This window comes from Muntiacus reevesi, chromosome 10, assembly GCF_963930625.1.
Source record: "Muntiacus reevesi chromosome 10, mMunRee1.1, whole genome shotgun sequence".
Taxonomy (NCBI): domain Eukaryota; kingdom Metazoa; phylum Chordata; class Mammalia; order Artiodactyla; family Cervidae; genus Muntiacus; species Muntiacus reevesi.
Window position 1 is genome coordinate 11,728,190 of NC_089258.1, and position 27,268 is coordinate 11,755,457.

The window sequence follows — 27,268 nt, forward strand, 5'->3', positions numbered from 1 at the left end:
CACAGCAAACATACTCTTTCAACAACAAAAGAGATGACACCACACGTGGATATCACCAAAATCAGATTGATTATATTCTTTGCAGCCAAAGATGGAGAAGCTCTATAAAGTAAACAAAAACGAGACCTGGAGCTGACTGTGGCTCAGGCCATGAGCTCCTTATTGCAAAATTCAGACTTAAATTGAACAAAGACAGGAAAGCCACTAGACCATTCAGGTATGACCTAAAGCAAATTCTTTATAATTATGCAACGTAAGTGACAAATTGATCCAAGGTATTAGATCTGGTAGACAGAGGGCTTGAGGAACCATGGATGGAAGCTTGTTAACAATGTACAGGAGGTGGGGACCAAAACCACTCCAAAGGAAAAGAAAAGCAAGAAGGCAAAGTGGTTGTCTGAGGAGGCATTACAAGTGGCTGAAGAAAGAAAACAAGTGAAAAGCAAGGGAGAAAGGCAAAGATATACCCAACTGAATACAGAGGTCCAGAGAATAGCAAGGAGAGATAAGAAGGCCTTCTTAAATGAACAATGGATAGAGGAAAACAACAGAATGGAAAGACCAGCGATTTCTTAAAAAAAAAACCAGTGATATCAAGGAAACATTTCATACAAGGATGTGCACAATAAAAGACAGAAAGAGTAAGGACCTAACAAAAGCAGAAGAGAGTAAGAAGAAGTGGCAAGAATACACAGAAGAACTATACAAAAAATTGTCTTAATGACCCAGATAACCACGATGGTGTGGTCACTCACCTACAGCTAGACATACTGGAGTGTGGACCTTAAGAAGCACTGCTATCAGTAAAGCTAGTGGAGGTGACAGAATTCCAGCTGTTTTTAAAATTCTAAAAGATGACGCTGTGTGAAAGTGCTGCACTCAATATGCCAGCAAATTTGGAAGACTCAGCAGTGGCCACAGGACTGGAAAAGGTCAGTTTTCATTCCAATCTCAAAGAAGGGCAATGCCAAAGAATGTTCAAAAAGAAAAAAAAAAAAAAGATTAAAAACAAAATATAGAAAGGCCAGAGGCTCAGAGTAAAAGGTAATTCTTCCTAAGGGAAAAAAAGTCAGATTTTCAGGTAATAACAGATACACACAGGGGTGGAGAGGCAGGCAGAAAGGCACACAAAACATTCTTTTTCCTCCCTCCCTGTAGAAGGGAAATCTTGCTCAGGCTGGTTTAGTTAGGCGCTGACAAACCACTAAACCAGCACGGTCCTTCCCACCTTGCCCGGTGCAGTCCAGACCTGATGGAGCAGAACTCTGGTCTCTGCCGGGTCCCCCTTCTCAGTACAACACTCCCCAGGGCCCATCAACACGCCTCCTTCCTCACCCAGCAGAGGCCTGGGTGTCAGAGACCACTCCACACCCCCTGAAAATCCCACATGGAGTTTCTGCCAACTTCATCCCTTAAGAATAAACCCTATGTCCTCCCAAAATGTACTGCAAGAAGTTAAGCTTGTGAGAAATAGCAAGGTCCTATTCTACACAGTTGAAGAGGATTTCGGGAGCACACACAGCGTCACCCACATATAAGAAAAATGAGGCAGTACCCTCCTACAACAGCATTAAAACTGGAACAATTCAGAGAAGAAACAGACATTTGTGACTATGAGAACGTACTCTTCAGATTTTTTAAAAAAAGTATTCCTCACCCTTCAAACCAGTCACATAGGAGAAGTCTGAGGCCCTGTTTAGAAATGATTCATTATCTGGTAACTAGTAGGACTTTAAATAGACTTGGCTCATCTAAGCCACGTGCCTCTCTCTGTGAAATGCTTGATTTACTGGAAGGCAGTCATATCTTGAGATGTGTTATCTTGAAAATGGACTTGATTTTAGTACAAACTAGTAGCCAGGTCTTCAAAGAAATAAATGGTCATGAGTCTGCTGCCCTTTAGAAAAGAAGATATTAGTAACGCATACCATTACACAATGTAACAAACAGGAAACCGGAGTCACACAGTCCCAAGCAAGCCAGAAAAAGCAAGACACACAAAGCTGCTCTCATTAGCAGGAAGTCCCTTCTAAAATCTGTGCAGGGTCTAGTATTTTTTAAACATCAAACCCAGCACTTTCGGATCCCCTACTTTCTTCATGTGTATTTAGCAGGAGGTCTGCATCTCCTCTCCCTGTGGGATACTCATGGGCACAGCGCTGTTCCTTTTGAGATACAAGCATCCAGCTCACACTTGGCACAGAGGAGGTACTTAACACAAATTTGCAGAGAGTAAGAAAACAAGGTTAACAGGAGGATGAACCTGATGCTTACACAGTTCTTTGGCATTTCTCCCTTTTATCACCACTTCAAAAGATTTTCCAACAAGCTCACCCAGGGACTACCAGCAAGATGGGGAAACGCCCAAAGCTTGAGCGAGAGGCTCATCCCACATCTGAACAGCCATGTTCTTTCACATGCAGTTTTGCACATGCAGTTTCTTTGCCCTTCCCGTCTGTTCTGTGTTTCCAATTCCAGCTCATCCTTGAACACTCTACTTAATTTCACTTCTTGATGACACCTCCCCGCCCCAGTCAACAGAATTCACTCCTTCTAAGGGCTTCCCTGGTGACTCAGTGGTAAAGAACCCGCCTGCCAATGTAGGAGACCTGGGTTCCATCCCTAGGTCAGGAAGATTCCCTGGAGAAGGAAATGGGAAATCACTCCAGTATTCTTCCCTGGGAAATCTCATGCACAGAGGAGTCTGGTGGACTACAGTCCATGGGGTTGCCAAGAGTTGGACATGACTGAGTGACTAAACAACAACTCACATAAACACACAGCTGCTTATCCTCCCATTGAGCAGAATTCAACAGGGTATAAATGGCATTCAGGACAGAATTAAGAGGAAAATCAAGTGGGTCTTGCCTTTTCGTCCTGGTACAACTTGTTGACGCTCTCCATCTGAAAGTTGTGGCTGGACTGGATTTTGTCCAGCTGCTCCCGCTGCTTTTCCAGCTCCCCCTGGAACTCATTCTTCTTCATCTCCACGGCCCCTCGCTCCGCAGCCGCCCTGCGGACCCTGCCTTCCAGCTCCACAATCCGCGTCTGCAAGGACACCGCAGCATAAGGACCATGTGAAGCTATCCTCAGACCAGACCGCCCCGTTCCCTCAGGAAGACCACCCCACAGCCCCCAGCCGGGGTCAAGTGTGTTCACGGTGTACCCATTCACACATGGTGTGTGTCCAGGGCTAGATCTTCTAGGTGAGTGGTGCAGATGCTCCCACAGGCTATTCTAGAGGCTATTCACTTCTCTGAGCATCTGTGCGTCTACTGTGTGTCTCCATGGAAACATCATCACACTCCTCACAGGGACTCTGCCAGGCTTGCCTGAGGCAGGTATAGGCACACCTCATTTTACTGAGCTTCACAAGTCTTGTATTTTTTAGAAATTGAAGGTAGGCGGCAATCCTGCATGGAACAAGTGCGACAGCACCATTTTTTCCAACAGCATTTGCTCACTCCATATCTCTGTATCACATTTTGGTAATTCTCATAATATTTCAATTTTTTCATTATTATTATATTTGTTGTGACGATCTGAGATCATGATCTTTGAAGTTACCAAGGCTCCCTGAATGCTTAGATGATGGTCAGCATTTTTTAGCAGTATTTTTAAGTTAAGGTATGTACTTTTTTTTAAGATATAACACTACTGAACACTTTAATAGAGTACAGTATAGTATAAATATAACCTTTTATGCTCTGATAAAACAAAAACTCACATGACTTGTTTTACTGCACTATTTGCTTTATTGCAACAGTCTGGAACTCAATCTGTGATATGGCCAAGGTCTGCCATAAAATGGTCTGTACATAAAATGCTTTATGCTTTACCTGGCGTGAGCTGGCGCTCAAATATTTAGTTTCTTTTCCTCACTGACACAGCACTTAAACACTCTTTATAAGACACAATTTCTGAAACAGATTGAGTTCTCTGGACACCAAAACCCCATCTGCCCAGAAAACAGGGGTCCAGGGGAAACTCAGACAAAACCGCTACAACTGCGTGGGGCAAGCAGCAGAGGAGTCCAGAAACACTCCTTGGGACGGGCTTCCTGAGGACTCAAGCTCTGCCACCAGGAAGACTGGGTTGGAGTCCCAGCTCCCCTTGTCCTTTCTCTGTGAAGTGGGGTGGGGAACAAGATCCTAGCCTGACAGAGTACAAAAGAAGGTAATGTATGCAACATACTCTTAAAGAAACAGTATTCTGATACCTGTTAAAATGATAAGGAAAACTTGATTCAAGGCTGCTGCAACAGGGGTCATGACTATTGCAGTTGAGAGAGAAACTGTTCTCAATTCTGAGTACAGTAGAGACAGCTGAGGATTTACAGCCAAAGAGCAGAGAGAAGGGGTTGGTGGGTGGAAAAGTACCAAGAGGGTAGGGGGAGTCTTGCTAAAGACAGCCCCATCAATGATAACGCATGAGGAGCTTGCTTGGGCATCAGGGGTGGAGGACTGAGTTAGCAGGATTCTCTGCTGAGCCTGGGCTAGGCAGGCCAAAAACAGGATGGGGGCCAGGACTGAGGCCTTCTCAAGAAAGGGGATCCTCAAAGCCTGACGGAACCGTGGTCAAGGAGAGTCCTGGCCGTCGCTCAGTACTGCTGGTCCACAACGGGTGGCAATAAATAGGAAAGATAAAGTTATTAAATATCAGTAAATGATGCTCGTCAAGACTGGTACCTCTAAATACATTTCTCACACCCGCTCTCCATATACACTGCCCACACCACTCGGGTACTGAATGTGGAACGGAGGACCAGACGGGCTGTGGGCAGGGTACTTAAGTTGTTTTTCCAGAACCAGCCCCAAAGGCCTGACTAAAAATTGTTAGCTTACAGAAGGGCAGACAGGCATCTCCCGGCAGCAAGCCTAAGAAGTCACAAGGGGGTCCTCTCCCACCCAAGAGCAGGGCTGGTGTGGGGCCAGGCCTGAGGCTGGGCGGTGGGCCCTGCAGAACATGCGTTACTGTGCACAAAGCCTCAGGGGCCGATAAACCGCGAACTCCTCAGAATCCAGCACCCAGCAGCTCTAAATACTCTGTGACATCCACACAAGCAGGACCAAGAGAACACCTGGAGATCCACGCTCCGGGAGCTGGCGATCCAGTAGTTGAAGCCCAGGACAATGATACAGGCCACCAGGGCAGCCAGCACGAGCGGTGGTGACTTCATGCTCCGACGTCCGTTTCCCAATCCCATCATCTCAAGGGCCGGGCTGAGAACCTGCCGAGTAAGAACAGACACACAGGCCTCAGTACTAGGGCTGCCATGCCCCGGACTTTCCACATCCATCATCACAACCAGCAGGAAGGCGGCCTGCCCCGAAACAGGGGCTGGTGTTTCCTCCTTGAAATGCGGCGCTGGCGGCAGAGAGGACTGTACACAGCACACCGGACCAGGTGATATGTGCCCCGGGCAGTGCGGCTAGGTCCCTGGGACAGGCCTGTGGGAGTGGGCCCCGTCACAGAAACCCATCACACAGGCTCAACACCGTGGGCAGGTCATAATTTCTCTTACACCTCAGTTTTCCCATCTGAAATATGGGGATAACTATAGTTTCTACCTCCCAGGACAATTTGAGAAATCACCATCTCTGTAAGCAGTTAATAGCAAATATTAGTGCTTCTACATCACATTAGAACAACTAGAACGACTCCAGGGACTTGCCTGGTTGTCCAGTGGTTGGGACTTCACCTTCCAATGCAAAGGGTGAGGGTTCCATCCCTGGTCAGGGAGCTAGGATCGCACATGCCTGACCACCAAAAAAACCCAGACATGGAACAGAAGCAAAAGACTTTGAAAATAGTCCACATCAAAAAGTCTTTTAAAAATGAAAGAAAGACTCCCTTTCTCATCACTCCCCAAAGAAGTCTTTTTGATCTGATTCCTAACAAGAGGAGGGATTTCTATCCTTTGATAGAATTGTCAGTGACACCCAATTATTGACATTCCCTGAGCCCAGCAGGAAAGCCTCCTGGAGGCGTGTGAAGCCAGGACCCGAAGTGCCCCGACTGCCTCAGAAAGAAGCATTGGCCCGGCTTCCTTTGAACACTGTTCCCTCCCTTCTGAGCCCGTATCTGTGCAGCACAGCCAAGTCAGGAGGAGACTTCAAGGGCTGCAGGGAGCATCAAACTTCTGGAAAGAAACAGAAATACAGCCGACAAGGAAGGAGCCGTGTTTTTGCTCCTGGGCTTCAATCCCAAGCCCGGTCTGGCTGGATCCCAGCCCTGCTCCAGGAAGGGTAAGGTTAGTGGACTGTTCCAAACGGCTTTCGCTGAGCCAGATCAACAGGGCCTTATCAGAAGGAAGGCAATGCACACATTACACTTAATAACGGTCTCCCTCACAACAGATATGCTTTTATGCCAAGTGAGGCCAGCAATGGAGGACGGGGAAGAGGTGGTGAGGGCAGAAGGGGAGAAGGAAACGTGGGAGGAGGGGAAGAGACAGCACCAGGGACTCAGCTTCGAGGTGAAGTTCCTGCAGGTGAGGACACAGGAGAGCCGAGAGCCAGCCCTCCCCCAATGGTACCTATAGCTGAGTCATGTCCCTGGGAGACATCCTCTCTCTCTAGGTAAGGGTGTGGGAGCTGAGAAGGGGATATAAGAGCAATCTAGTGGAAATCACCTAAAACAAAGCACTCCCAGAATTCCCACGCATAGAACTGAGGGCTGAGTCCAGCCTCCACTGACCGGTGCCTTCTTCACCAGCTTCTGGTCTCTTGGGACAAAAGAGGAAAAAAAGTTTTAAATTTAACTGTCAGTTGCTATCAGCAAGCACTGTATGTACTAACAGAGAGTGATGCTCAGAAATACTAAAGTTCCAGAAAATTCTATGGATCTGCTAAAAATGCATCTCCACTGCTTTATCATGTTTTTGATCACGAAAACAGTCTTTCTTTAAAAAAAAAAAAAAAAAAAAAATATATATATATATATATATATAAGATTACAAATATAATTGGGGAGAAAAATCACACACAGTGAAGTGTAAAATTAAAATTAAAAGTCCTCCTCTTTCTACTCCACTGGCTATTCCTTCTATTCCAGCTGCTCTTAACCCTCAAAAGGCATTAAAATAACCTGGGACATTTCTTAAATTACCGACAAGTAGGCCCACTCCTCCTTTCTCTATGAAATAGTTTACCCGTAATTTTTGGCTATTGTTGGTGCTTTCAAAATAATCTAATCTCATCACTCTTTCATTGTTTCTAGATTTTGCTTTATTTTGAAAGACATTTCCTACTTTAAGTCTAGATATACATTTACCCATATCTCCTCTCAACATACCTATGGGTTTCATATTTATATTTAAATCTTTCATCCATTTGGAATTTCTTTTTGACCTAAGAAGTACAGAAATACAAAGAAAACTTTTTTTTTTTTGAATGGCCAGCCAGTTCTCTGAGCACCCTCTTATGGAATAATTATTTTCACTCAGTTCTCTGAAAGGCCATCTTTGTCATATGCTTAAACCCTTAACAATACCCTTTTAGAAGGGATCCTCACTTGATCTTTTGTTATGCCTGCAGATGTATGTCAGGTTGGTGTACTGTAACTTTGAAAACAATGTAACTTAATTCTCACTTCAAGGAAGTATACAGATCATCATTTAACATTCTCCTTCCTTTAGCCAGTCAAAAAGTTTAGTTAACAGCTGTGACAGGACAGGCTGTCGTGCTAGCAACAGGAAGCCAGGGCAGCATTAAGAGAACAAACTCAGAACCCAATGGCCAGAGTCAGATTTGGCTCCACCTCTTAAGAACCACAGAACCCTGACTGTCTTCCTCAGAGAGTTTAAATGAGGACTATAGACCAGAAAAGATAAGAGAAGTGCCTAGACCACAACTGACACATAGTTTAAGTGGCTCAGGGAATGCTATCATATTAGAGGCTTCCCTGGTGGCTCAGACAGTAAAGAATCTGCCTGTAATGTGGGAGACCTGGGTTCGATCCCTGGGTCAGGAAGATCCTCTGGAGAAGGGAATGGCACTCCCACTCCAGTATTCTTGCCTGGAAAATCCCATGGACAGAGGAGCCTGGTGGGCTACAGTCCATGGGGTTGCAAAGAGTCGGACATGACTGAGCAACTAACACTAACTAATCATTATTAGAGATGGAAAGATGAGTAACAAATCATTTCCAGATCTGGCCTTTTCTGCACTTTATAAGAAAAAGGTGAAGAACGTTTTCCTTTTTTATAGGAAGCAGCCATTGGTGCTCCTCCCTCAACTCTGCTGTCCACTGAAGCAGCAGTCACTGCCATCACCTGGGCGGACTCTCAGATGCTGCTGCAGCAGCAGACGTCCTAGACTAGGACCCTACTATGCAAGAGAGAGGTTCCAGGAACCTCTGAGTGCAGTCTCAGAGGCCCCTCGCCTGACCCAGCACTCGGCAGGTCAGTCGGTGTGCAGAAGCCCAGAGGACACAATAAGGGGTGCCCTGGGCTCCCAACGGACAGAGGGCTGCCCAGGTAAGATGACCATGAAGGAGAAAGGGCCAACAGTGACCCTTCACCCTGCAACGTGCCTCACCCAGGACTTCCAGGATTGCAGAAACACTGCTGCCCAAGACGAAGGGAGTCAGGGCTGGGAAAATGCCAAAGCCTGATGAAGACTAAGGGCAGGCACTCAAAGTCAGGGTTGTCAAATGTTTCAAAGGCTCTCCTCTCCTCCACTTTAGAATTTATACAGACTGGGGGTGATGGAAGTGGGTCAGAGACAGTCTGTCAAACAGATTAACAGTCATAATTTAGGCTTCAGAATGTTTTGTCTTATATTTGATTATAGTCACTTGACATACTGAAAAAGATTAACCTAAATCAGCTAAACTCTGTGAAATTCCAGGTGTATCTGCATTAAATGTTTCTTGGTGAGTTGGAAGAGTCGTTTTAAAAAAAATGACTGGCTTAATTAAGAAATTCAATCTACTGGTTAAAATTATTGCTGCCTTTTAAGCAAAAATTTTATAAGAGAACACAGACCTTTTTTGTTTTAAGAAGAAGCATAAGAAAATGGGCAACTGGTTAAATACATGAGCCCTTTGAACTTCCTAGTTAAATAATCTTTCCGTTTCCTCATTTTCACATAGAGGTTTTTAATCATATAGGCAAATACACAAGCAATCAGATCAGATTGACTTGTTTGACCAATGTTATCACTGCAGGAACAATACAGCTTCTCCAAACAATGTGGGAGCTGCACCTTTATTCCTTCTCAGAAGAAAGGGCCTTACCAGGTGGGCGGAGGGCCAGAGCCGGAAGTGCCCTGAATGAAGCCGGAAGTGCCCTGGATGGAGTTCGGAAGCCACCTCAGTGAGCGAACAGATCGGAGGACGCCTCACTTAGCGCTGAGGTCTCAGGAGTTGGTCACCAGCATTTTTTTGGAAGGTTCAAAGATATTCCACCCCACCCAAAGAATGTCTCCAAGGCAGGAGTCAGCATACTGAGGCCTAGAGCCATTAGCAGCCTATTGTGTAAATAAGGTTTTAGTGAACACGGCCTCGCCCAGCCCTTGAAGTACTGCCCACAGCTGCTTTCTGCCTACCAGGCAGAGTTGAACTATTAACATGGGGATTTACTCATAGAGTTAGAATGAAGACTGAAGCAGTTAGATGTATTATTATCTGGCCTCTCTGGGGAAATGTGTAAACTCCTGTCTTAAATTCTTTTAAAAACTTACTAGGAAGTATACAGTTCTACTCCCACTTTCCCAACCCTAAACTTTCCCCCAATTCTAGAATCTAATAGTTTAGAAATAAAAACCTTTAACAGCATGGTAACTACAATAATACCATATCACATATCAGAAAGCTGTGAGAGTAGATCTTAGAAATTCATCATAAGAAAAAAATTTTGTAACTATGTTCAATGATGATAACTAGATTTATTGTGGTTAGCATTTCGCAAAGTATACAAATAATGGATCTTTACAATGTATACCTGAAACTAATATGTGATGTCAGTTATGCTCAATAAAATGTTTTAAAAAGAAAAAAATGTCAAAATTCATGTGCATATTTAGTGCTATGGAGTGAAAATACCAAAGAGTGAGATGGATGAGTGAAAATGAATGAGGAGAACCAATTCCATTGTGTTTCTTCCAGCACTTGACTTTCTGCAGAAGGGCCAACTCCCCTGTGGATGACATGGCTACATGATAGCAAGTGTTCCCAAATTCCTCCTCTTGTTCGGAGTTGGCAAGCTGCAGCCTCAGGGCAGAATCCTGCCAGCCACCTGTCTTTGTACACTGTCTAAAAGCTCAGGTTTCAAGCTTTTTAATTGAGGAAGAAAAAAAAAACAAAGAATAATATTTCATGACATGAGAAGTACATGGAATTAAAATCTCACTGACATAAATAAAGGTCTGATGGGACACAGCCGTCACCATTCATTTATATATTGTCATGGCTGTCAGGCTACGAGAATTGTGTAGCTATGACACAATCCACTGAGCCTGCAGAACCTAAAATACCATCTGGCTCTTTACAGAAAACGTTTGCCAACACCTGCTGTAGTTCAATGGTTCTCAAAGTATGGTCCCTGGACCAGCAGCATCAGCATCACATGATTATAGTTCTCCAGGTGATGCTGATACAGGTCAAGATTGAGAACTGTGCCCTCCAGAGCTCACTGGACAGGTCTGAAGAGTGCCTCTTGTTCTGGTCGCACTCAATTTATTCTTAAGAAGCAGAAAGGCATGTTGAAGAGGGTGTGTTGTTTATCTTTGGGGAAACATTTCTATGCTGTTTAAACATTTCCATAGTGTTTAAGGTTGAGTTTGGATTCCCCAAACTTCCTTGGCTTTTGGCTACAGTCCACCAGGCTCCTCTGTCCATGGGATTCTCCAGGCAAGAATACTGGAGTGGGTTGCCATTTCCTCCTCCAGAGGAGATCGTCCCAACCCAGGGATAGAAATTGGGTCTCCTGCACTGCAGGCAGATTTTTTACCATCTGAGCCACCAGGGAAGCCCCAATCAGAATGAAGTGATCACTAATTCCAGAGCAACATGGCTTCTACAGGACCCTCCCTCACTGATACAGAAAACAGAGAGGAAAAATAAGGTATCATCTACCTGCTGCATGGATATAAACGATGGAGAGCATTTTGATGGGCTAGACCCTCCAGTTCTGGCAGCATCGGAATCAGAGAAATAGCTTAAAATTTTTTTTCTAAAATCATTAGTATATTAAAATTGTGTCCAAGAATTCACCAAGGCAATACTTTTAAAAACTAGTAATAGCAAATGAGCCATCTTGAAATTCCAGCCCAGCTGAGCCTCAAAAGACTGCAGTCCAGTCAACTCACAGAACCAGAAGCAATAACTAAATGATGGTTTTAAGCTTGCAAAGCTGATCTGTTATGGAGCAACAAATGATCAAAACTTAAACTGTTACATAACAAATGATCAAAACTTAAACTGTTACATGAACAAAGTTACAAAATTGTAATGTTCATATCCTATTTTTGTCGAAAAATTTAAAAAATATACTCAATAAATCAATACATATTTCTATAATAGAAAATGTACAGCAAATGTTTATAAGGAAAGATATTTACAAGTTGGAATAGGAGAGGAGGAAGTAGAGAGGAACAGAAAGACTTCATTTTTTGCTTTGTATCTTTTTTTCCCTCAAGGAGCCTATCTTTAATGCAAAAGCCAAAGAGTAACAATAAAAAATTAAGATGCTAGGAAGATATACAACGGTAACATTAGCAAGTTTTGAAGTTGTATTTCTAGCATTCCCAGATGAAATCACAGTATTTTACAGCTTCCTCTAAAACAAAACAACGATGCCATATGTATGCATTCTGAAGCAGAAAAACAAATTGAACTCATTCAAATACATTCCCAGCTCTCTTCTGTGCTGGCCCCCACCACTGGGGGCACTAAGAAACCTCAGGTTCCTGTCTTGAGCCTGGGCAGGAAACTGAGAGGAAATTCAGGGCAGCCCATTTCTGACCTGGTGACAGGGTGGTTCCTCATCTCCTCCCAATCTCCTGGGCTCCCCTGTGAAGCCTTATCCCTGTCTTCTAAGGCTAGTGTGAAAATTAAATAAGAGTACTTGTCACCAAGCAAATATTAACTGAAAAGAACTGCTTGGTATTAACCTTTTAAAGTCTCAGTTTACTCATTTTAAAAAAAATGGGGAGTGCAATCAATTATACCTGCATTCACAGGGTTCTTCTGAGAATCAAAGGAAAGAATTACCTGAGGCTGAAGTGAGAGAAACAGCTGTCTACCGGCAGGGCGTATGCAGCCCAGAAGGTGTAAAAGATGCTCCACCTGGGCTGGGGGAAAAATCCTAGAAGTTACATTTATTTTTGTCCAAAAAGTAGAATAGCAACTACATTTAGTAATGTAAATATTACACCAACAAGTTAAGTATATTATGTGTACACTAATTACTTTACACTGTGTTACACTATACTAATTATACTACCATGAAATACTAACAGTGCTAGTAAAAGCAGGGACTGTCTGCACCCTCACAAAGTCCCTTTGTCAAAAGGGTCACCTGTCACCAGCCCTCTGAGGTCCCTGACTAACTCCTCTGACTGGGCAAGCACATAATGAGATAGATGCACAAATTAAAACTAAGCTAAACCTCAGAGGATATGAAGCTTTAAGGTTCCCATAAAAAGCACAGATTAAAGCTATACTAATAAACGCAAGCACAGGTGAACTTAAGCTGGGGGTTAGGAATGCACTTCCCACCCTGAGTCAGCTTCATCTGAGCGACATCACCAAGTAAAAACAAGGATGATGTACTCAGACCTAACAAGATCCAGACAAAAAAACCTCAAAATTCAAGGAGTATTTGAAAGACGGTTTTACCTCCACAATGAACAATGAACCCAGCCCTAAATGTATACTGGATCTTGAGCTACAACATTAGCACATGTAGATTAATTTATAATTAAGTAACAAACACACAGAGGAGTGCTAAAAACTGGTCTTAAATGAGGTACAATTGACATTATGGTGGACTAGTTTTAGATGTTAAAATTTTGTTTTACTAACAAGAATGAGCAAAAAAGCTTGGAAACCACAGCAAACTATTTCATTATACAGTAATTTTACATGTGTGTTCTTCCTGTCTGGCACTAGCTAATCATCAAAATCTTAGAGGAAGTTTTATTAATGCAGTCTTGAAAGAGAATAAGATCACAATGTAAAAATCTGAGAAGGCGTACATTTTCTTTCCTGAAAGTGGGGGACATTTCTTTGTGAAGCAAAATAGGCTCTCGGGGAATTTTGGAAATAATCCTTAAACTTCAAGCCAAGTCTCTCTTTCAATGTAATTTCATCAGTAACTTGAAAAAGTCTAGAAAGCAGCCACACTCTAAGACCATCTTGGGGGAGCAAGTGAAACGCCATTCACACTTTGTTAGGGTGAAAGCCCCCATGGCGTAGCAGGCAAAGAATCTACCTGTCAGGAGACCCCCTGGAGGAGAACACGACAACTCTCTGCAGCATTCTTGGAGTGGACAGAGCCTGGCGGGCTGGTGGGCTGCAAAGAGTCAGACAAGACTGAGCGACTAAGCACAAAGGTTTATCAAGACCATTCCTTCTACTTTTGTGAAGTTTTAGAAATAATGTTAACCACGTTTTTCTTTTAAACAAAAAGAAAAGTGATTTTGTTTCTTATCCCAGTTACAGATGTTATTTCCCATTTCAAGTCATTAAAAAAGAAATCAATCTTTTCCTAAGGCAATTTACTATTTTTTTCCCTACAGAAAACAATAATACAACTGAATTAAAGCCCCAAGCACAGGGCCTCTCCTCCAGTCCCTGCCTCCCCTCACAGCCCCTCCTGGACCACTCACCACTCCAGGACTGTCTAAAAGCAGGGCCACACTACCTCATGTTCCCTTCCACTACACTGCCAGTGATGGGATCCGACCCTCTGCCCAGCATGGTGAGTGGAAAGCGACACCCCACCTTCCAACTCTTCCCACACAGGCAGTTTCCCCAGGCTCTGCCAGGCTATCCTTTGTGCTTCATTGAAATGCAGAAAGCTGGCCTGCAACGTTCACGAGGTCAGCAGTTCCCTCCTGGCTGGGGGAAGGGCCATATAAATGGACTGAAGCTGGCCCTGGGCCTGACACGGTCAACCATTCTCACTGCTGTTCAGCCCCACTCCTGAAAAAACCAATATAAAGGCAAAATCTTTTCATTCCCCCATCAATAACTGGACCAGCAATTGGAAAACAAATGGCATCCGTATTTTCTAATAGCAATGTTCCCAAATCCTGACCTCCACCCCTCACCCCCAGCATTCCTTACTCTCTCTCCTCCTTGGTCTTTCACTTTTGAGCAAAACCAATGGTGAGAAAAGGTGATATCTTCACAGGAGAAGAAAATATGTCTTGAAGTGTTGTTTTCTTTAAACATCCTAAGAATTCAATGTCTTTTCACCACTGACACCTTAAAAATTGAGTTCTGACCTAAAAAACGCAAGTCTTAGCAAGCTACTGGTTTCCATTTACAAATAAACTTATTCTTCACAGTAGCCTGCACTTACCTTAATCTTCTCTAACATAGGGAGAAGGAGCTATGGATGGATGCACTAGGAGACCCACAAGTACCAACAAGGGATTCAACTTCTCAGACCCCATACTACAGAAAAATTCAGAAATACTAAAACTGCCTAAATATGAGTCAATCTCGTGGCCAGGAGACAGAGAGTCACCGTAAAGCTGTTAAACATGTAATCAGGCTACTAGACTATCTTACTCTGCCCCTAGTAATGTCTCTCAATATTTGCATTATTAGGGCAATTGGACCTTGGAGACCACAAACCAGCCAAAGGAAATCTCAAAGCCGTGAAAGTCACACAAGTTTGGCTTTGCATATTTGGAAACCGGCTATCTCAAGCATCCCCACGACTTGCCGAATACAATGATTCTAAAATTCCGCTAAAACGAACACTCATCGAAACAGGTATTTTGCATATTTTGTTTTACTGAAAGACAATCATTAAAAATACTAAGTAGGGTGTGCCATATAGAGTATGTAAACCCGAGAGACTATTTTTACGGCAGAGCAGAAGTTTAGTGGATCCTCCACGCCGCCAAAGCTGGGAAATACAGGTACAGAAGGAACCCGGAGCATCCCTGAGACGGGATTCGGAAGAGGTCGGGCAGCTCGCAGACCGAGGAGCCGGTGTCAAGCTCACCTGCCAGGACGCGGCCGCTGCCAACGTGGGCACCGCGGCGGCGGCCCGGGCGGAGGGGGAAAGAGACGAGCGGCGCGGCCAGCCCGCCCTCCCCGCGTGCCGATCACGCCCGCACCGCTGCCACGAGCGCCACTTCGGGGATGCTCGCTTTTGACTCTGGATGCCGACGCGCGTGACACAGCTAAGAACAAAAAGAAAGGCCCCGCATCGCCCCAGACTGCCCTCCTCAGGGGAGCCCAGCAACGGAGAGGAGCCCGGGAGGCGGAACCCGGCGGGTCGGGGCGGCCCGGGGAAGGAGGCTCCGGGGCGGGGAGGTGCGGGGCCGGCCTCGAGCCCACTCCGGTAAAAGGCTGCGGCCCGGGCGCCAGCCGGGGAGGGCGGGTGTTTCCGGGGCCCGGCGCGGGGTCCTTGGGCGCGGGCCCGGGGCCGTGGAGGAACAAGGAGAGAGAAGGGGGCCAGGGCGACCGGGGGAGGGCAGCCAGGCACGCGCGCCGCCTACTCACCTCCTGCCGCGGCTCCGGCGGTAGCTCGGCGCTGCAGGGGCCCGGCTCCCTGCTCGCCCGGGCCGCTCTCCCACCGCCGCCGGCCTCGTGCTCCCGTCCGCCCGGGGCAGCGTCCAGCGCCGCCGCGTTCGCGGCCTCCGCAGCGGCGAGTCCCCGCCTCTGGCCAGCGCCCGCGGCGCGCGGAGGAGACGGCCTCGGGAGCGCGAGGAGGCGAGGCCGGGACCGCGCCCGGACTCCCGGCCCCGCGGTGCGCGCGCCCTGGCCCGCGGCCGCCGAGCGGCGGGAGCTGGAAAAGCCTGGTCGCGCCCCCCTCTCAGCCTCCTCCCCAGCTCCTCACCGGAGGCTCCCGGCGCGCCTTCGGGACTGAGCCCCGACAGACCAGCAGAGCGGTCTCGATGCTTTCGCAGGAGGTGAGAAGCGGCGGCGGCGAGAAGGGCCCCGGGAGACCGCCCTCCCCACCCCGCAACGTCCCCCACCTCCGGCCCGGAGGAATTTTCCGGAACCCAGAGCCGACCACACCCATCGTCACACTCCTGGTCTTGCTCACGTCTCCTCTGGTCTTGCTCACGTAGTCCTGGCCGAAACTGCCCAGGATAGAGGGGCCAAGGAGAAACAGGTATTTGGGGGATCTATACTCACAAATTTGTCCTTTTTCTTCCACCAGCCCTCCCCAGGTGGGCTTGATCTCCTGGGCTGTTGTCTCTCGGCGCTCCTTTGTTGAGCGTTGGGACACTCCACCAGTGTGCAGCAGAGGAAACCGGAAGGCTCTTGGGTGCTGCCCAAGCGGGATCCTCTAGGACTTTCTCAGTATGGAGCCTGGAAATCTGAGTTTTAAGCAGCACACAGGTGGCCTTCTGGCACACGGAAGTTTGAGAAGCACTCTTGAGCCACACCTACCCGAGAAGATGCCACAAGATTAGTAACATATAGACTAACCGTATGAGAAATGGAGTATTTCCTGCCATATCAGTAAATAAGACTGTCATAGTCATCAGCAGTTGCAGCCTGCCAACATGAGCGTGTGTTCTAAGGGAACACAGGAAGAATACCAGCAGACTTCGGACGCTCCCTGCAGTGAGCCCAAGGGAACTTGGGAGGTGAAAACACAGAATACTGGCCCCGTAGCTGAGATGCATATAGAAAAATTATTTCAGTGCGCTGAGACTCTTGCATTGTCTCATTCACAGAAAAGTACAAACTTCCTTAACGTGGGGTATCTGCTTTCTTTAATTAACAATAATCTTCTGATGTTCCAACTAGCTGCCCTTCCTTGCAGAACTTCTATAAAACCTGGCTCTTCCTCTCACCTTCTTACAACAGTTGTCTCAGAGTCACTTGAGATACTGTCTCCTGGTCTTGAACTCCCCAGATGCCCACCAAATAAAACGTAACTCTTGACTCTTAGGTTGTGAATATATTTTAAGTTGACCTCTAACAGAAAATCATAAAGCAATGATTCTTAACCCTGGTAGCATGGGCCAGATGTTCGAATTATCTGGGAGATTTTAAAGTATCTAGATACCAGGGTCCCACCTCTAGAGTTCTGAGTCTGAACATTAGTATTTTTGTTTTAAAGCTTCTCAGATTGAACATGTGGCCAGGATTGAGAACAATTTTCCTACAATCATCTCTTTTTGAACCTACCTAGCTCTAGTATCTGAGAAAAGAACCCCCTGGCTCACCCCTCCCAAACCCCAATTCCAAAAGACAAATGGGAACACACACAAGCCCTCACAGTCAAAACTGGTTTCAACCAGAACAGATTCCCCTTCAAAAAGTTAAGGTTCCTTACTACCACCTGAGCATGCATCTCTTTAACAGCAGTTATGAGAGGTTTTATGAGTCAAAACCTGAGTCATGAGCTGACAATAATAACCCCTTCAAAATGATATTCTAATATATTCCAAAATGATGTTTTCATTGCCCAATGTTAGACTGCCACCTGGTCAAACTAAGTGTTTGAAAGCTGTGTGTGTGTTGACCATCAGCCCTGGCTCATCCTTGGTCTTGACTTGCAACTCTTGCCTCTGATTCCCCACCCACCTTCAGTGGCCATAGTCAGGGTTTTAGAACAGGCGCAGTATCTTCCCTTATTGCTCTTTTTGGTTCTCCTAGTTACACTTTTCCTTCTTAGACTGTGAACCATAACTTCCATCTCATTTGCCTCTAAGTATGTTCCCATTAGTGTCTGTGATTTATCAACAGCTAATTAGTCAGTGACTAAGCCAGTGATTCTTAAACACTTTATAGAAGAGGTCCATATGTCTAGGTACTAGGGAAGCTGGCTAAATTAACTACATCTTTACTGAGAGGGAATCATCCTTTCCAAGTTTCATGGGGATCTTTAAGGCAAAATTTGGAATTAAAGAGTAGTTCTTAAAGTTCTTTAAAGATGCACTATTTATATATGCAGTGTTGCATATGTGAATTTGGATTTACATTGCTTATAAAGCGCTCTTCTATTTCCTCAAGGCTTCTCATCCTGAATGTTTAACCTGATCAGTTGCTCGGCGTAAAATTTAAGTGCATAGATTTTGATTAAATAAGGGCTTCCCTGGTAGCTCAGATGGTAAAGAATCTGCCTGCCATATAGGAGATCAGGGTTTGATCTCCAAGTCGGGAAGATCCCCTAGAGGAGGGAATGGCAACCCACTCCAGTATTCTTGCCTGTAGAATTCCATGAACAGACCTTGGGGTCACAAAGAGTTGGACCCGACTGAGCAACTAACACTTTCATTTTCAATGATTAAATAATATGCGAGGGGCTGTTGTGGTTGGTTGCAGTGTGCCTCAGTGTGTTGTCTGTTTAGCTTTCTTTCCTTCACTGGCTACGTTCATCTAGGAACCTACCTCCTACTCTCCAAGGGATACAGCCATAGTTGGACTGTCAGTCAAAGTGACGTCCTCTCTAACTCAAGGAATAGACCATTGTATCAGTTTTCTATTTGCTGCCATAACAAATTATCACAAACCTAGAGGGCTTCCCTGGTGACTCAGAGGTAAAGAATCTGCCTGCCAATGCAGGAGATGCAAGTTTGATACCTGGGTCAGGAAGATCTCCTGGAAAAGGAAATGGCAACCCACTCCAGTATTCCTGTCTGGGAGATCCCATGGACAAAGGAGTCTGATGGGCTACCATCCATGGGGTTGAAAAGAATTAGACACAACTTAGGAACAACTAAGTTGTTAACGACAACAACAGAGTTAAGATGACACAGTTCTGTTGGTCAAAAATCTCACTGAGCTAAAACCAAGGTGTCAGAGGGGAAGTGTTCCTTTATGGAGACTCTCAGGAAGATCAATTGCATTGCTTTTTCTGGCTTTTAGAGATTGCTTCCATTCCCAGAGCATAACCCCCTTCTTTCCTTTTACAAACAAGCAATCTTCAAAATCAGTAGCACCTTTCTAATCCTGCTTCCATAGTCAAATCTCTCAGATCCAGCTGAGAAGCTTTTTTCACTTCTGAGAACGCATGTGATTGCATGGGTCCCACCCAAACAATCCAAGATAATGTCTGTGGCTCAACCCCTAATTTAATCACATATGCAAATTCTCTTTTGCCATTTAAGGTAACATTTACCGGTTTCAGGGATTAAGACATGAACATCTTGAGAGGCCATTATTCTGTCTACTACAGACCCCTACCCTCAGCTGATTCATTACACTCTATTCCTGGGGATAAGCAAAGTGATGACCCAAAGACTAAAAATGATCCGTGTGCACTTATGTCAATAATGGTACCCATCATTTTTGGCATGCAGATCTGTGGGGCTGGTTCCTATGCTCCTCAAAACCTGACTTTTCTTCAGTTTATCCTGCAATCCTGAGGCTTTCCCCATAGCTAGAATTTGCTAGAAATAAATGTAATACATAATAGAACAACAGTGTGGAATCAGTTTCAGAGTTCTTGGTCACAAACAAAAGAGCCTTTGTAAATCTTAAGGAAAAGAAGTTGATTGGACAAAGGTCAGGGTCTCAGGGAGTCAATGGTGAGAATCAGTGAATTCATATAAATTGATTTTCAGTCAGTTTGGAAAACCTAGATGCTGCAGTGGGCTAAGCAGCAGAAATCACTGCAAAAGTGACACAGAAGATAGAGTGAGTTTAGTATATATGCCACACTGCAGCATCTGTAGGAAATATGCCCTCCAACTTACCCCACTTGTTTACAACATTGCTCAAGATACAAAGTGTCCAGAGGGAGCTTCCAGTTAGAGGGATTTGGTTCTATGCCCATCTACCAGGCTCACTGGCACAACTCTGGTTTCTGTAGCTGGACATGGCCACTAATTCCACAAAAGGAAATTGAGGTAATGCCTAAAAAAGAGGATTCTGGCAGACAAATAATCAGCAAATGTCCCCCACAAATATCCTAAGAGAAATTCAAAGAGCTGTGGAGCAAGCAGAATTCATGTCTGTCTAGGAAAATCAGGAAAGACTGAACAGAAAATGGGTGTAGGACAGGCTGTCCAACAGAAATAGATTTCAAACCACATATATAATTTAAAAATTTCCAGTAGCTGCATTAGAAAAGTAAAAAGCAAGCGAAAATAATGTTCATGTATTTTATTTAACCCACTATATTCAATGTATGATCATTTTAACAAAAAGGCAAAATGGTGGTCTAATGAGGCCTTACAAATAGCTGAGAAAAGAAGAGAAGGTAAAGACAAAGGAGAAAAGGAAAGATATACCCATTTGAATGCAGAGTTCCAAAGAATAGCAAGGAGAGATAAGAAAGCCTTCCTCAGGGATCAATGCAAAGAAATAGAGGAAAACAATAGAATGGGAAAGACTAGAGATCTTGTCAAGAAAATTAGAGATACAAAGGGAACATTTCATGCAAAGATGAGCACAATAAAGGACAGAAATGGTATGGACCTAACAGAAGCAGAACATATTAAGAAAAGGTAGCAAGAATACACAGAATACACAGAACAGATCTTCATAATCCGGATACCCACGATGGTGGATCACTCACCTATAGCCAGACATCCTGGAATGTGAAGTCAAGTGGGCCTTAGGAAGCATCACTATGAGAAAGCTAGTGAAGGTGATGAAATTCCTGTTGAGCTATTTCAAATCCTAAAAGATGATGCTATGAAAGTGTTGCATTCAATATACCACCAAATCTGGAAAATTCAGCAGTGGTCACAGGACTGGAAAAAGTCATTTTCATTCCAATCCCTAAGAAAGGCAATCCCAAAGAATGCTCAAACTAACACACAACTGCACTCATCTCACAGACTAGCAAAGTAATGCTCAAAATTCTCCAAGCCAGATTTCAACAGTACGTGAACCGTGAACTTCCAGATGTTCAAGCTGGATTTTAAAAAGGCAGAGGAACCAGAGATCAAATTCCAACATCCACTGGATCATCGAAAAAGCAAGGGAGTTCCAGAAATATATCTACTTTTGCTTTATTGACTATGCCAAAGCCTTTGACTGTGTGGGTCACAATAAACTGTGGAAAATTCTGAAAGAGATGGGAATGTCAGACCACCTGACCTGCCTCTTCCGAAATCTGTATTGCAGGTCAGGAAACAACAGTTAAAACTGGACATGGAGCAACAGACTGGTTCCAAATAGGAAAAGGAGTACGTCTAGGCTGCCTATTGTCACCCTGCTTGTTTAACGTATATGCAGAGTACATCATGAGAAACGCTGGGCTGGAGGAAGCACAAGCTGGAATTAAGTTTGCCAGGAGAAATATCAATAACTTCAGATATGCAGATGACACCACCCTTATGGCAGAAAGCAAAGAAGAACTAAAGAGCCTCTTGATGAAAGTGAAAGAGAGTGAAAAAGTTGGCTTAAAGCTCCACATTGAGAAAACTAAGATCATGGCATCTGGTTCCATCACTTCATGGCAAGTAGATGGGGAAACAGTAGAAACAGTGTCTGACTTTATTTTGGGGGGGCTCCAGAATCACTGCAGATGGTAACTGCAGGCATGAAATTAAAAGACACTTGCTCCATGGAAGAAAAGCTATGACCAACCTAGGCAGCATATTAAAAAGCAGAGACATTACTTTACCAACAAAGGTCCATCTAGTCAAAGCTATGGTTTTTCCAGTAGTCATGTGTGGATATGAGAGTTGGACTCTAAAGAAAGCTGAGTTCTGAAGAATTGACGCTTTTGAACTGTGGTGTTAGAGAAGACTCTTGAGAGTCCGTTGGACAGCAAGGAGATCCAACCAGTCCATCCTAAAGGAAAGCAGTCCTGAATATTCATTGGAAGGACTGATGCTGAAGCTGACACTCCAATCCTTTGGCCACCTGATGCAAAGAACCAGCTCATTTGAAAAGATCCTGATGCTGGGAAGGATTGAGAGCAGGAGGAGAAGGGGATGACAGAGGATGAGATGGTTGGATGGCATCACCGCCTCAATGGACCTGAGTTTGAGTAATCTCCAGGAGTTGGTGATGGACAGGGAGGCCTGGCGTGCTGCAGTTCGTGGGGTTGCAAAGAGTCGGACACAACTAAGCGACTGAACTGAACAGAATGGGACATTTTACATGTGATAAAACATTTAACAGAAAATAAATACACTGCTTCAGTGTTTTTAATTTTTATTTATTTATTTTTGACTGCTCTGGGTCTTTGTTGCTGCCTGCCATTTTCTCATTGTGGTGGCTTCTCTTGTGTAGAGGGCCGGCTCTAGTGCATGGGTTCAGTGTCCATGGAATGCAGGATCTTCCCGGAGCAAGGACCATCCCATGTCCCCTGCGCTGGCAGGTGGATTCTTAACCACAGGGCCATCAGGGAAGTCCGCTTTTTTTTTTGTTTATTTCAATATGAAAATAAACATGAAGAAGTCAGTTTCTCCTTGGCACCAGCCACATTTCAAATGCTCAATAGCTACATGTGGCTAGTGGCTACAACATTAGACAAGGAAGGTGTAGAAGGGTGGTGTATCCACTTGGATCTTATCTAGAGAGAGACAAAGTACACAGTAATTTAAACAGGGTAAGTTTAAATATAAATATTCTTTAACATTGCATCACAAGAGTCTGGCCGGTAAAAAGCAAAGAGAACTATAACTAATATAGAAACGGGGCTTCCCTGGTGGTCCAGGGGTTAAGAGTCCACCTTGCAATGCTAGGGACACCAGTTCAATCCCTGGTCTGGGATGACTCCACATGCAGCAGAGCAACCAGGCCCATGCGCCACAACTCCTGAAGCCTGCTCGCCTAGAACCTGTGCTCTGTGCAACAAGAGAAGACACCGCAAAGAGAAGTCCGCACCTGACATCAAAGAAGAGCCCCCCTCGCCACAGCTAGAGAAAGCCCGTGTGCAGCAACAAAGATTCACCACAGCAAAGAAATACCAATCTAACTAATAAATAAACCTTTAAAAAAAAATACAAGAATGGAAGGTATTCTGAGGAGCTGTTATCATCTGCTCTCAGATCTGCCTGTCTCTCCGCCGACCACATGAATAAGATTGAGACCTCTGTGGAGAGGGCTGTGGCTCCCTGAGTGGCAGAGAAATTGCTATGTTGTCAGTAGAACTTGCTGAAAATCTGCCCTCCAGAACTTTCTAGAAATCACCTTCTGAGCTGCCCAGGAAAGCTATTCATGGGTTGGTTTCTCACTGGAGGTGCTCTTACAAAACTGCTCCAGGTGCCCAGGGAAGCTGCAGTTGCTTGGTACTTGTGCTGCAGAGGCTGGGTGCTGCAGGAGTCTGGAACAGGCCTGGAAGGGTGGAGAAGCACTCCAGCGTGACAAGACTCAAAAGAGAAAAGAGTGAAGTAGAACAACAGGGGACTAGTTCAGCTTGGGGAGTCGGTGTAGATGGGAGGGCAGAAAAGAAATGTAAGATAGAAAGGTAGACCCAGGGATTCTACCTTAGATGCAACAAGCCATTCTATGCGTATTGTAATTTTCCCCAACTACCAGTCTGGTCACATCACCCCTCCCTTTAATAACTGCCCACAGCTTTTCCTGGCTCATATAGAATCTTAGCATTCTAGGCTATGTGTCCAAATTTCCTCAAACCAAGCCAGGCTGCTCTCCTGCATTCCCCATAGACCAGCTTTACTCTGCTATTCTGCCTAGAAGGTCCCTGTTCCCCCTTCTCTTTCTTACAACTCAGAACCAACTCGTGTTCCCCATCAAACACGAAAGGAGCCTTGACTTCCTTGATGGAACTCCAGAGAGTCCCCAAGAACACTGTCACAAGTCTAGAGGGACACTGAGGTCCCAGTAGCAACATGAAAGAGCTCCGTATACCCCAAATCAACTGGAGATGAGGCCCGAATCCCCTGCATTGGCTCCAGAGCCATTCCGCATTCCCCATCAAACACGACAAGTGGCTTGACTTCCTTTAGGCAACACCAGAGATTCCCCGCGAACACTGTCCCAAGCCTAGAGGAACACCAAGTTCAGCACAGCATCTCAAGAAAAGCTCGTGTACCCCAAATAATCTCGAGATGAGAGCTGATTCCCTGGCTTCGACTCAAGAGGAATGCCAACTTTCCACAAGCACCTCAAGAGAAGGCTTCTCTCAGCTATAGGTATGTGAGAGGTAACCTGAGATTGCTGGGGTTTTATCTTTTATAAAAGTGGCAGCCCTGTGTGGGCAGAAGGGCTTTTATTGATCATCTGAAACCTCTGAAAGCCCAGCTGACTGTCATACAAAGGAAGGTAGGGATCATCTTTATTCTAAGGGTGCTGTGCTTAGTCACTCGGTTGTGTCCATCTCTATGTGACCCCATGGACAGAGTAGCCTTGTGGGCTACAGTCCATGGGATTCTCCAGGCAAGATTACTGGAGTGGGTTGCCATGTCCTCCTCCAGGGGATCTTCCCAACCCAGGGATCAAACCCAGGTCTCCCACATTACAGGCAGATTCTTTACTATTTGAGCCTCCAGGGAAGCAGATGCCTCTTTTTGAATAACTGTCTTCAGCCTCCTGTATTGACTGGAGCTGTAAAAGACTGTGATTATAGCCTCATACTGTCAAGAAGCTTAATATGATTTGAAGTTGAGAAGGAAACATCAGTTTTTAGTAGCCTGGGCAATACTGAGCAAAGTCGTGGAAAGATTCCTGAATGGGTTGAGAGCCCGACAACATACTTTAAAGCTGATACTCTTAAAAAAAAAAAAAAAAAAGAATAAGAAAAAAAAAAGCTGATGCTCTTCCAGGACTTCTTTTATGGTTTCCTTGACTTGGTGTGATGTACCTGTTACGGCGTGACCCAAATGCAAAGGATTATGGGAGACCCAGCTGGAGGGGCAGAGCAGGGGGCCAGGCAATGCCCACTGAGCAGATGAGAAGTGCCCGAGCTAAGGGTATACTGAAATCTGGAGGCCAGCCTGAAGGCATGAAGTCTGGTATATATAAAACAACACCCTAGCCCAGGATATACGGGAACAGTGCTGTGTGTTTTTGGCACCAAGACGCAGTGTTCAAGAAAAGGAGGTTCTGCTTCATGAATGCTTGTATGCCTTTGGTTCTCAAAAGTCCTTTCAAAAGACTGCTGAGGTAGGTTAGTTCTCTAACCTTGAGAGGTATGTCTAGAGTGAGGGACTCACAGTTTGTTTTAACTTTGCAGCAATGGTAAGAATACTTGAAAACTTACAAACTTGAGAAGTTGGCTGGCTCAATAACTCATCCACTATTGCTTATTTTTCAGTGATGTTTGAGGATTTCTTTAAAATACAGTTTGAAATGTCAATTATATTTCATTGATTTCTGCTTTAAAAAAGTTTTTTTTAAATTTACTTATTTGGCTGTGCCAAGTCTTAGTTGTGGCACATGGGATCTTTAATCTTTGTTGGGGCATATGGGATCTAGCTCCCCAACCAGGTGTCAAACCCGGGCCCCATGCATTGGGAGCATGGAATCTTAGCCACTGAACCACCAGGGAAGTCACTCTGCCTTTTGTTTTCTGTGAATTCTCTTTTTGCATACAAATATGTGCTTGAGCAGGGTTTTCCAGGTGGCACTAGTGGTGAAGAACCCACCTGCCAACACAGGAGATGTAAGAGACCTGGGTTCAATCCCTGGGTCGGGAAGATACTCTGGAGGAGGACATGGCAACCCACTCCAGTATTCTTGCCTGGAGAATCCCCATGGACAGAGGAGCCTGGAGGGCTAAGTCCATGGGGTCGCAAAGAGACACGACTCAAGCAACTTAGCAGAGCACGCACATGTGCTTAAGCACTGGGGAAGACAGTATATGCATCCAGTCCTGCGTCTTAGTTTTGTTCATATCCCTACTGACTTACCACCTTACCACATCTGTCAAGTTCTCCACACCCAGCAAGATCTTATCCCAACTTGTGTTAATAACCACTTTGTTTCCTCTAGGGTGACACAGTGAGGTCACACCCTTGTGGGTATGGGAAAGGTCCTGGGCAGCGCGTCCACTCCATGAGTGAGACTTCAAATTGCAGTTTGGGGGCTCTTGCTTGTAATCTCAGGCCGCAAACTGACATCTTCATCACTTTGCACGCAAAAAGGCAGCTCTGGTTTTACTTTAACACTTTTACCACACTATTGATTTTATCTTGCAATTCATAAGATTTCATTAAACCCCAGGCAGCTGGCCAGGTCTTCAGGGGCTCAAGAATTCCAAGACCCACTCCTTCTTTTATCTAAAGTGCTGCCTGATGAGCTGTGCTTAAGGGCAAGCATGGAATCTGGGCAGTGCCCAGGCAGATCACAAGTAAGATCAGAGGACTGCTCTGCTGCTTCTGAAGCCTGAACAAGACTTCTTCCATTTTAATTTCCCTCACAGTGGGTAAGTCTCTTTGGTCTGGAGCAGTGGTTCTCAGTTGAGGGTAGTATCCTGCATGGAGGGAGCATTTGGAAATGTAAGGAGACTTTTTTTGTGCTAAATTATATTTTACATACAATGTTGTGTCAATTTAACATGTGCAACATGTTAATATGATTCACTTGTGTATTGTAATATGATTTCCACTGTAGCAATTCGTAGCACCTCGACAATGTTTTGTAATTATCATTTCTTTTTAGTAGTTGAAATAATGAAGTTCAGTCTCTTAGCAAGTTTGTGATTGTAATCAGTTTTATTTATAATTCTGTTTTTTAACAATGACTTGGAGGGGTTGGGGAGCCATCTGCTATTGACCTTTAGTTGAGGATCCTACCCAGCAAAAAATGATCTGCCTGCAATGCAGGAGATACCAGAGATGTGAGTCCGACCCCTGGGTTGGGAAGATCCCCTGGAGGAGGGCATGGCAACCCACTCTGGTATTCTTTCCAGGAAAATCCCATAGATGGAGGAGCCTGGCAGGCTATCATCCATAGGGTTGCAAAGAGTCGGACATGACTGAAGCGACCGAGCATGCACGCAGCGCAGTGCCAATAGTGTACCCACCCTGTCAGCTGAGAAACACTGGTCTCTGATGATCCAGTGAGCAATGCAAGGCTAGTCACCCTCTGAAAGGAACGCCTGGAAAAAACCTTTCTTCCCTGTAAGGTTCCACTCTATGCAATGTGAAGTTTAAGCCCATAAAGGGAGCTTTGCTTTGTTTATCATTTTAGGATTAGGTTCAGCTGCTAGTGACAAGAAACCCAAATAATAGTGGCTTAAACCCACAAAGCT

The 27,268-nt window shown here is 45.0% G+C and overlaps 1 protein-coding gene across 3 annotated transcripts in view; it reads right to left on the reverse strand.

Annotated features, from left to right (window-relative positions):
• Positions 1–16,179, reverse strand: part of GOLM1 (golgi membrane protein 1) — a 56,544-nt gene extending 40,365 nt beyond the window's left edge. Inside the window, exons 1-3 of one of the 3 annotated variants that reach the window (XM_065946843.1) lie at positions 16,028–16,179; positions 5,081–5,230; positions 2,869–3,048 (exon numbers count right to left, since the gene is read on the reverse strand). In XM_065946843.1, coding sequence (XP_065802915.1) covers positions 2,869–3,048; positions 5,081–5,209 — 309 coding nt within the window. In that variant the 5' untranslated portion in view covers positions 5,210–5,230; positions 16,028–16,179. Of the gene's footprint in view, positions 1–2,868; positions 3,049–5,080; positions 5,231–15,187; positions 15,358–15,690; positions 15,924–16,027 lie in introns of those variants that run through there. The other 2 variants (XM_065946844.1, XM_065946845.1) reach the window with 2 other exon arrangements.
• Between the last annotated feature and the right edge of the window lie 11,089 nt (positions 16,180–27,268).